This window comes from Capsicum annuum, chromosome 7, assembly GCF_002878395.1.
Source record: "Capsicum annuum cultivar UCD-10X-F1 chromosome 7, UCD10Xv1.1, whole genome shotgun sequence".
NCBI classification, from domain to species: Eukaryota; Viridiplantae; Streptophyta; class Magnoliopsida; order Solanales; family Solanaceae; genus Capsicum; species Capsicum annuum.
Window position 1 is genome coordinate 147,265,995 of NC_061117.1, and position 11,536 is coordinate 147,277,530.

General features: G+C 38.0%; 1 protein-coding gene across 1 annotated transcript; it reads left to right on the forward strand.

Annotated features, from left to right (window-relative positions):
- The first annotated feature begins 4,344 nt into the window (after positions 1–4,344).
- On the forward strand, positions 4,345–11,278 carry LOC124885790. The gene is made up of 5 exons (XM_047394038.1): positions 4,345–4,693; positions 4,759–4,843; positions 4,960–5,305; positions 5,478–5,549; positions 11,102–11,278. Exons 1-5 carry the CDS (start codon positions 4,345–4,347, stop codon positions 11,276–11,278), a joined length of 1,029 nt encoding a protein of 342 aa, XP_047249994.1.
- The last annotated feature ends 258 nt before the right edge of the window (positions 11,279–11,536 follow it).

An 11,536-nucleotide genomic window follows, 5' to 3' on the forward strand; every position in this document is an offset into this window, starting at 1 on the left:
CTAGAAGGTAGACTGGCTTAGAGGGTTAGCTTGAGGCCGCATGTGGCCTTAAGCACCGTGTGACGTCTCGGGATAGGATCTTGGGGCGTTAGAAAAATGGAGTGCTCGCTATTTTTTTGAAGTCAATTTCCAAAGTCATAAAAAGAGAGAAAGTTTTCTCATAAGGTTGCTCATGTCCATGCCTTTGAATTTTGCAAAATTTTCGAAAGGAGGGGGTTATTTTCTTTAGAATCCATACCATGCATAATTTGCTAATCATGCAACAACCCAAGCTATAGTCTCACATTACAAGCTTCAGTATGGGAAAACCACTCATATGGTTACTCAAGCTTCACCAATGGGTATAAGTACGATCCTAAATTTTTAATGCCACAGGTACTCAGACTTACCCTGCATCTTATGGCCTTGATGCCACATGTACTCAAACTTCCCTTGCATCTATGGTTAAAACCTAATCACGGCTCTTCCATTAGAATTTAAATAAAGTAACAAATCAAGAACAAGGTACTTAATTCATGCAAGTGTGGGCACCATCAGAGTGTTCAAATATTACAACCTGAATAAATATAAGGATCATCTAAAGGAGAAGAAGAGTATGCAAAAATATCAATAATACAAGCCCAAATCAAATGAATAAGGAAACACCCCCAACTGAAAAGGTAGTTGTGTACCAACTTCGTAAATAATCAAGGATAACAAAGAGATAAGGATGCTCCCTGAAACTCCATCAAAGACTGTTATTATTTTCAAACTCTGCCTTGAGATCAGGCCATTCCTGCATGCAAAAACATGAGTGAGAGTGAGAGGAATTAGAGAGGTAGTTAGTAAATCAGCTAGCTTCTGTGTTCACGATCATGGCTGATTGACCGTGATCGCGGATAGGGGGTAAACACAATCGCACTTGGGGACTGCAGTTGTGGTAACCGGGGGCATTTCTACTTTTCTGTTGTCCCCTGTCCAGCTTTTCTGCTCACTTGGTGCCTATTTATCCTTTGATCGGTTTTCAAATCAAATTTGCACACTTCTTTCTTTCTAAGTTTATGCAAAGCACTCCATAGTGTCACACATGCATGAGTTATTTATCTGCAAAAGCTAACATCAATACTACAAAAATATGATAAAAAGGATACGATCCATCCTCATGGCATTTGTGTGTTGCCTTCTACACAGCACCTTAGTTATTATTGTGGCATGACGTTGGCATGCATTTATTTGTCAAAGAGGGTCCACAGGACCGCACTTATCAAACTCCCATTCATCTATTAACCTTCTAACATTGCTTTCCACTTCTTTCTTCTCTTTGTCGATTAGACTTTGGGACAACCTCTCCTTTGACAGAGTGTTGGGAATTTTTCCTCCTAGGTCCTATATCAAGTGATATTCCTTTTCTTTTTCACTCTCTACACGTATTTCCAAGATTTGATCTTCATTTTGGGGGTTAGCAATTTTGTCACTAGTGGGATTTCCCCTCAGTTTAGCATTCAGTCATGCAAAGATTTTTCCCATTTGAATTTCTAATTCTTTGATAGAGGCCGAATGGGAGACCACAATTTTAGAGAGTGAATAAAGTCCTCTTTTAATTGACAGACTATTTTGTCTGTTCCTTCAACTCTGTTCAGAATTCTTGTAAGGATATCCTCTATTCTACCTCTATCGGCGTTAATGGAGCTTGACTCTTTGTTAGAATCCCAATCATGGTGAGGGATAAAATATCAATACTCATGTTTCCAATCTTTCCAAACTCAGCCACCACCCCAATTTATCCAACCTTGATTCCCACCTTGCCTACAATAGACCGTACAAGAACCCCCCGAGTGGTTAGCTAGGTACAAATTTCTTCCTTTATTCCCTAGATTTTTCATCTTTGTAATGGGCTCTTGGTGCATGGGGTTTGCCATTTTCATGGATGCACCCATGACATACTTGGTTAGGAGCTCAAGTTGGGTTAAGATCTTTTCCATGGTTTGCTCTTGATCCTCATCCCTTTTTCTTTGTTCTCTACTAACCAAGGGCCTGGGTGGAGAGCTAATAGAAATATTGATGTATTGGGCATGACATTCCTGATTGTGTTTAGTTACCTTTCTCAACAATTTTGTAGCTGCATGGAAGTGCAAGTTTAAGAGAGAACCTTCCGCCATATTGTTTACCACCATTTGGTTTAAAGGATCTAGTGCCTGATAGAATATTTGGAGAAGTTCCTTCCCTAGAATCTTATGGTTTGGGCATTTGGCCAAATTCCTATGAAATCTCTCCCATAATTCATGAAGTGGTTCCCCGTTTCTTTGTCTAAAGTTCATAATTTCATCTCTGGGGTGACACACCTTAGATAGAGGGGAGTATTGATCTAAAAACACCTTTGTAAGCTTATTCCATGAAGTGAGTGAAGCCGTAGGGAGTTGTGGAACCACAACAATATTTTGCCAGTAAGTGAGAATGGAAAGAGATAGAGTCGAAAGGAATCTTGAGTGATATGAGAAATGTTGAATGGTGTACACACCTCCAAAAAAGTCCTAAAGTGAATAAATGGGTCCTCATGAGGTTGACCCCTGTATAGCCCCTTTACTTGCAACATATGAAGCATGATACTAGTCACATGGAATGCCCTATTCCCATCATGAGTTGGGATGTGGGTTTTACCCATGTGAACCCCTCCATTTAGTTGGCTCTCCCCATTAAAGGAAATATTAAATGACTCCGCGTGAATATTTCCTTCACTCATAATTTCTTACACTCTAGGATTACCTACAAAAGATACAAAAACAACAACTAGAATAAAGTATGCTACTTCAGGTATTCCCAAGTAAGAATAACACCACACAAGTGAAATATATATTTTACTCCCCGACAACGGAGCCATTTTGATAACGCTCAACTCAGTCCCATAATTGAGGGGTGAGGCGATTATTGTCAAGTAACCCAATTTAAATTGGGGTCAAATCTCAATGAGTAAATTATAGACTTCAAACCCTATGGATACTTAAATTACTATGAGGTTTACCCGGAATGCTAACAAAAATGACATGTAAAATAAAATGGAGGGATATGTTTGGAAACTTGTTGTACAATATTTAGCAAATGATCAAGAGATGAAACTTTCATTTTAAGCAACAATGTTGGGGAAATATTGGGATTATGTCTACCTAAAGGTAAAAGTATGTGGTTCAATGATGGTTTAGCATGAAATTTAGTTGTTAACTAAAGGATAGGCTAGGTCAAAGTTCATTGTGGTTAATCTTTCGGTAAAACCACAACGATTTCACCCGTTCGCTCTTTCTAGCACCTAATAAGTATGAAATTTGTAATCACCCCAAACCTCAATCAAGCATCCCTATTTCTAGGATGATGCTCTTGACATGATTTACACACCTAATACACTTATTTCTAAGATTGAAAAAGGGAGCAAACCATAGGCTTAATTGTCAACCATTGCCTTGTCCCCCTATAACCCTCTTTCAAAGATGTTATGGATTACCTCATATTCACATTCATCCTTCTTTCGAGGATGATAAAGGGTGTTTAGAGTTTGGAGTTTTCATCCATCAAACCCATTTGGACATTTGGGACTTTCACCCATTAAATTCCAACTCATAAGCTCAAGCAATGGTGAAATCCTTACTCAACAACTCACAATCATCCAAACACAACAATACTCACACATGAATTACACCCTAGTTCAACATAATACCAAGACTAAATTACTTAGCTACTCTTAAATAAAGTAAAGAGATATATACCATAAGGATTATCCAAAGTATTCATTCTTCACAAAAATGCAAGGAAATCAAGCCTCAACAACTAGTTACACACTTGCCTAATTAGGGTTTCAAGCTTCCAATTCAAAATATCTTCTGAGATAAGCAATGTTCCAAGAATAAAGGGTTTTTGCCTATATATGGTTTGGAATTTGTCTCTGTAATTTTACAAATCTACCCCTGGTCATAATCCCATTGAACCATAATCGTACCGGTTTGACTGTGATCGCAGCTACGCAACTATAGTTTACTAACTTTTCTTGACTATCACGATCGCGATCAGCAGACCACCACCATGGTACTTGAGGCCCTGTGTTCCAAGTCTTCAGTTGTATTTTCTTGCTTCCTTTTGATCATTTTAAGCTCCTTTCCACATCTTTTGATTTCATTAACTCTATGCCTACAAAGAGTGGATATTAGTGCATTTAATTACAATTATGTCTCTTTTTATTCATTCAAAATAGGTTAATGGGCATGAATGATTAGTGCAAATGAGTGGTAAAATCACCACTTGTCACCCTCCTTATCCATAAAGGCTGCAAAAGAAATAAGAAAATGGTAAGTAGCAAAAATTTTTATCTATGTTAAAGGAATGCTAGTCAACATACCGTTTGTAGAGGCATTAGAACAAATACCTGGATATATAAAATTTATGAAGGATTTGAACACCAAGAAGAGAGAAGTCAGTTATGAGCCAATTCATAATGTTCATCATTGTAGTATTTTAGCTACTAGATCATTGCTGAAGAAGAAGAAGGATCCTGGTTCTTTCGCTATACCCTGCACCATTAGATCTTTCAACTTTGGCTATTCGTTATGTGATTTGGGTGTTAGTATCAACCTTATGCTGTTTGTAGTATTCAAGAAGTTGGGTTTAGGAGCTCCAAAACCTACCACCATGAGACTAGTAATGGTAGACGGGACAGTGAAAAAACCAGTTTGTATTTTATATGATGTATTGGTAAAAGTTGTTTTTTAATTTTTCCTGCTGATTTTATGATCTTAGATTGTGAAGTGGATTTACAAGTCCCAATTATTCTGGGAAGACCATTTTTGTCCACAGGCAGAACATTGATTAATTCGGAGCTGAGGCATCTGATGTTGAGATTGAATGATGAATAGGTGATATTCAATGTATGTAAATCCATCAGACAACTTAATGAGTAGAGAGTGATATATGTTATTGATGTGGATGATGAGGAGGCAGATTCCTCTATGATGTTGATACAGTTACTCTTTTGAATAATGGTTTTGATGTGGTTGTTCTTGTTGAAGAGAGACTAGGTGTTAAAGCACTTGCAGTTGTGATCATGAATTTTGATTCTGATGGTATTGAGGAATATAAGGAAATAGTGAGTACATTGCATGGAAAGGGTTCTTATGATTTTGCACCAAAGAATCTTGATTTAGATCTGAAGAATAGAACAACTCCACTTGCTTGGCCATTCATTGAGGAGCCACCTGTGTTAGAGTTGAAGGCCCTTCTATCTCACTTGCGATATGCATTTTTAAGGGCCAACAATACTTTGACAGTCATTATTATAGATGAGACAGTCAGAAGTAGAAGTATAATTATCAGTATTGCAGAAATTCAAGAGAGCCATCAGATTGTCCATTGTAGATATTATGGGTATTCCGCTTGGTTTATGTAGTCACAAAATACAACTTGAATCGGATTATGTTCCATCTGTTAAACATCAGCATTTAATTAATCCTCTCATGCAGGAGGTGGTGAAGAAAGAAATAATCAGGTGGTTGGATGTTGGTATGGTATATCCCATTGGTGATAGCAATTGGGTCAGTCTGGTATAATGCGTTCCAAAGAAAGGCAGAATAATGGTTGTGCCAAATGAGAAGAATGAGTTATTACCTATGAGGCTAGTCACTGGATGGAGAGTGTGCATGGATTATAGAAAATTGAATGCATGGACTCAAAAGAACCATTTTTCCATGACTTTCATGGATCAAATATTTGATAGGTTAGTAGGAAGAGGATGGTACTATTTTCTTAATGGGTACTCAGGCTACAATCAAATCACTATTTCACCTGAGGACTAAGAGAAGACGACTTTCACATGTCAGTATGGGACTTTTTTATTCAAACACACGCCATTTAGGCTATGCAATGCTCCAGCCACATTCCAGAGATGTATGATGTCAATTTTCTCTAATGTGGTGGAAGACACCATCAAAGTATTCATGGATGATTTTTCGGTTGTTGGTAATTCTTTTAAAGACTACCTAAAGCACTTGGCAAATGCACTGCAAAGATGTAAAGAATGCAACTTGGTACTTCACTATAAAAAGTGCCATTTTATGGTCAAACAAGGAATTGTTCTTGGGCATAAGATTTCAAAGAAAGGCATAGAGGTTGATCGAGCAAAGATTAAGGTTATTGTAAAATTACCCTACCCAATTTCTATAAAGGGAATTCAAAGCTTCTTAAGGCATGTAGTCCTTTATAGGCGATTTATCAAGGACTTCTCGAAGATTGCTAATCCTCTTTGTAAGCTTCTTAAGAAGGAGGTAAAATTTAATTTTGATGATGCATGTAAAAAGGCTTTTGAAAGTTTAAAAGAGAAGTTGGTGACTACTCCAATCATTGTATCTCCTAATTGGTCTTTACTTTATGAGAATATATGTGACACTAGTGGATTGGCCTTAGGGGTTGTACTAGTCTAACAGAAAGAAAAGATCCTTCATCCCATCTACTATGCTAGTAAGGCACTAAATCCTTCTCTAAAGAACTATATTGTGATGGAGCAAGAGTTATCGGCAATGGTTTTTGCCATTGAAAAGTTTAGATCATAGTTTATTGGGATAAAGGTGATTATGCACACTGATCATGTAGCATTGAGGTACCTAATGGTGTAGAGAGGTTGGAGATTGATGACAATTTTCCAGATGAGTAAATATTGGCAGCCTCCCAATATTTAATTCCATTATTTGCAGATTATGCAAATTACTTAACCAGTGATCTAGTTCTAGAAGATCTTTCCTATTACCAAAGAAAGAAATTCATGCATAAGGTAAGCAAATTTTTTTAGGATAAACCTTATTTATTCAAGATTTATACAGATGGAATCATTCGCAGTGCATACCTGAGGTGGAGATAATGAGCATACTCAAGGCTTGTCATTCCTCGCTAGTTAGGGGTCATAATGGATGAACCTACACCACTCATAAAATTCTGTAATATGGCTATTATTGTCCAACTATATACAAGGATGTTCATAGGTATGCTTCTGCATGTGACTAGTGTCTGCGATAAGGTACTATTACTAGAAGGCATGAACTTCCTATGAGTCCTATTTTCCAAGTGGAATTATTTGATGTATGGGGCATAGATTTCATGGGACCATTTATGAGTTCGTGTGGTATGAAGTATATACTTATAGCAGTTGATTATTTCTCAAAGTGGGTGGAAGCAATTGTGTTTCCTAATAATGAAGCACGTAGTGTCACTGCATTCTTGAGAAAGAAAATCTTTTCTCGATTTGGTATACCATGGGCTATTATTAGTGACGGAGGTTCACACTTTTGCAATTATCTATTCAAAAGCTTACTTGAGAAATACAGAGTGCAACATAGGGTGGAAACATCTTACTATCAGCAGACTAGGGGACAAGTTGAAGTGTCCAATAGAAAAATCAAGTCCATATTGGTGAAGACTGTGAATGCAAATAGGACTGATTGGGCAAAAAAGTTAGATGATGCTTTATGGTCTTACCGCACAAGCTTATAAAACCCCCATAGGTGCTTCACCTTATCAGCTGGTGTATGGCATGGCATGCACTTCCCAATTGATCTTGAGCATAAGCCACTATGGGTATTGAAAAAGCTAAACCTAGATTGGCAGAATGTGACTAAATCAAGGTTGAAAGAAATCAATGAGTTGGATGAATTCCGGCTCCATGCATATGAAAGTTCAGCACTTGACAAAGAGAAGATGAAGTTGCATCGCGATCGTAAGATTGAGAAAAGAGTATTCAAAAAAAGTGATTAGGTGCTGCTTTACCAGTATAAACTTCATTTGTTTCCATGTAAGTTAAAGTCAAGATGGTGTGGTCCATACACTGTTTTAAAGGTTTACCCCTATGGTGCTTTAGAATTCAAGAAAGATGGTGAAGCCCCATTCAAGGTGAACGAACAAAGAGTAAAGTACTATATGGAGAAATTGAAGAAGTTCAAAAAGTTACTGATATTGACCTTGATGAAGACTGAGTAATCAAAGCAACTGCATCGTGCCACAACATTAAATTAAGCACTGTATGGGAGGCAACCCATGAGTCTAGTTGGTGAAATCTGAGTATCCAACTTAGCCACATTATGTCACGACGTTAAATCAAGAACTTCATGGGAGGAAACCCATGTTTTTGTACTTAATTCATTTATAGTATAATATGTTTGTTCAGTGTGCAGAAATAAGAAAGGCAGAAAATATCCAGAGAAGTTGAAGAGTTTTAGGTTATACAGACTCTTTATGAGTCGTATCTGGATAGTATAACTCATGAGTAGGAGTCGTATAGACCTGCGGGAAAAAATATAACCAGACAAAAGTTTTTGGAATGTATATGATTCTATAATAAGTAATACCCTCAGGGTACAACTTGTCACCTTGGGTCGTATCTAGTCCAGAATCCAGGTAAGGTTCTAGGTCTATACGAGTCAAAGAAATGATTGTAATCCTGGGTATGGGTCATATATACAACTCGTACCCATGCTTACTAGGTCAATTCACGGGTTGACTCGGCCCAGATCTTCACTTAAAATGGCAAAAGGGAACCCGATATATAAGAACTTAGACCCTTTTCAAATTTTACCCTAATTTCAAGCTTTAATCCAAAAAATCACTTGTAATCAACCTGATTAAACTACCATCAACTTCAAATTTTGCATTCTTCTTGATTTAAATTCAAATTTTGGAAGCAAATATAACTTGGAAGCAAAAATTAAATATCTTCAAACACAAAGTAAGTTCTTGAACCTATTCTTTTTACTTTTTAAGTTGAAATGTGTAGTGGTTGATACTATGAACTTGGTTTGAGTGGGATTTACACAAATATTGAAATTTTGGTAACCGAACTTAGGTTTTCTTGTTGAAAATTTGAAATTGGGGTAGAACTAGTTTTGGGAAATGGATTTGGTATGTTTTGTGGACTAAAATGATCGATATGGTTAGAAATAGTAGTGGATATTTGGGAAATTGCTTTGGAGTCAAACTTTAAAGTTGGACTTCTATGTTGCAGTAGATACGAGACCTCTTACGACTCGTACCCACCGGTACGGGAGTCATTATAGGACTCGTACCCACTGACAACATGGAAGTCTAATACATTTAAGGTTATGGAATGGAAACGCCTCGACCATAAGAGTCGTATCCAGACCATACGACTCGTACACTCTTAGTCGTACCTACCTACGAGAATTTAAGTTAGAATAAATGTTTCTGATATGCTTACGACAGTTGGTAACGAGTCATACCTTGTCGGCACGACTAGCTAGGAGAAATTGTAAGCTAACTAATGAATAAATATCATGCACTATATATGATATGACTCATTCATATGAGTCGTACCCAGTTAGTACGACCAGTCCCCATCATTCGTACCCTGACCAGAACAAGCACACTAAACTTTAGTTTCAAATTTTTGTTTTTCTTTCTTTACTTATTTACAAATACTGGTATATTTGCAGGAACCATGCCTCTGAAGAACGCTTTCTCATCCAAATAAGCCAAGAAGGTAACTAAGCAAGCACCGGTTGTGAGTGTGGAATCTAGTGATTTTGAGTTTGAGGTTTCCACTGATAGCAGTGGAGAATTATATGAGAAAACCACCATAGGAAAATCTGTTACAAAAGGGAAAGCAACTAAAAAAGCAAAAGGAAAGAAGGTTGTGGCATAAGCGTCAAAATCACCACTATTTCTCCTCCCTACACAGCATAACCTATTGATGATAATGAGGATGATGATGTTGAATCCAGTTCAACAAGGCTAGTTCTGATGAAGCTCAAGGGACAGAAGAGGTAGATGCGACTCTGATAGACTAACAGAATCCCACACTAACACTTACCACTATATCGGTGCCCATCATTGAATAATGGGGGTACCCCAATATGCAAGATACATTCAATAGTAGGCTATTTTGACTTTTGGGTAGAAATATAAGAAGAGTACTATATCTAGAGCGAAGATTAACTACCATTGGGATGACAAAATTACCTGGTTTTGAGGAAACCTTCTGGCAGTATGGATTTAAGTGGATGACTAAAGCACTTGAAAGATATAGTAAGGTCCTTATGCGTAAATATTACGCAACATACAAAGGTAAGATTCAGAGGCAATACCCATAGGGCTAACTATGGAAGGTTAGTGAGCCTATCACATCACTTATGATTCGGGATGTTCGGGTTGATATTTTCCCTTGAACCATTGGCAGATTTTTGTATGGACCAAAGTATCAGGCTTTGGTCAACACTAGTGAGATAGACCACAGGATAAAAGAGATAAGAAAGATAACTTGGAGAACACTAGGTTTTGAGGATAAGATGGTGACTTTTTGGTGGATAGTAGGGCGCCTAGCCTCGAATGGGCAAAATGTTATTTGGGTTGTAGAAGGCCCCAGGGTGGTCTCATAGAAGATAAAGAAGAGTAACCCCAACTTTAAGGGTAAGGCTTGGTGGACACTATACCGACATCGACTGTGTCCAACTACTGGTGATAATGTTCTGAGCCCGGTCCAGGCAACTGTGATAGCTGGTTTCATGGCCGTCTATGAGTTTAATATGGCAAATTCTTATCCCGAGAGATATGGCATCATGTTGTTGGGGATGAGAATGAGCTATTGGCCTACCCATGTATGATTACACAGCTATGTCTAGCCACAGGAGTGTTGGAACTCCCTGGTATTGATGAGATGCTTAAGGACATGAGGACATTTTACTTCGGTCAATCCTTTGGCTCGACAGGTGTGACAAGTAGTAGACATTTTGGTAGGGTTGTTTCCTCAATATGGTCCAACTGATACCACTGCTGCATCTAGGCTACCGAGGTAGGTACGCAGATGTAAGGCTCACATATAGATGCAATAGGTACTTCTAATGTTCTACCACCACTCTAATTTGTGCCACTCAAACCTCGAGGTATGCCATATGGTGTTATGATTATTTCATATGCACTTTGGACTGAGGTCATGAAATAACTAGCCACGCTGGAGGCTAAGGTCGGGCACATGAAAAGAGGCATGAAGACTTAGATTAATGCATAGTTTGACAGATAAAATAGATAGGACCAAGGTCACTAGGATGCTTTTAAGTTGAGGATCACTCAACAGCTTAATGATGGGTAGACGTCCAATGTTGCTGATATCAGATATGAGGTTATGAAAATTAAGAAAATGGTCATAGAGATTTATAAGAGACCAGTGGTTGTTGAGCCTGTATTGGAGACAATGATTCATACTGTCCATGTGCCTAACATTTGGGCAATCCCATTAGATGCACCAGTTGAGGATACCGAAGAATAAAGAAGAGAAAAAAAGAGAAAAAGAAAAGAAGACAGAGTAGCTAAAAAAAGGGCCAGAGCTAAGAGCATTCAGGATAAGCGGGACCAATAAACACGGGTCCACGAGATGGCCATGGGACCTGGTAGATCGAGAGCTCCAACTGGTGATACTGCAAGGGTTGAAATTGTGCCCCTGTCTACTATTGATTTAGTCCCAGTTGATGGGATGATAGCTGATGAGAGTGGGACTAATCTGAGGTCCCACATACTGATATTTATG

What these genes read in the sequence shown, in the direction of transcription:
- LOC124885790 (XM_047394038.1), top strand. Translation starts at nt 4,345, where the DNA reads ATGCTAGTCAACATACCGTTTGTAGAGGCATTAGAACAAATACCTGGA. An exon ending in GACAGTGAAAAAACCAGTTT is followed by an intron (nt 4,694 to 4,758) that starts GTATTTTATATG and finishes TTATGATCTTAG; the next exon opens with ATTGTGAAGTGGATTTACAA. An exon ending in TTGATTAATTCGGAGCTGAG is followed by an intron (nt 4,844 to 4,959) that starts GCATCTGATGTT and finishes ATGAGGAGGCAG; the next exon opens with ATTCCTCTATGATGTTGATA.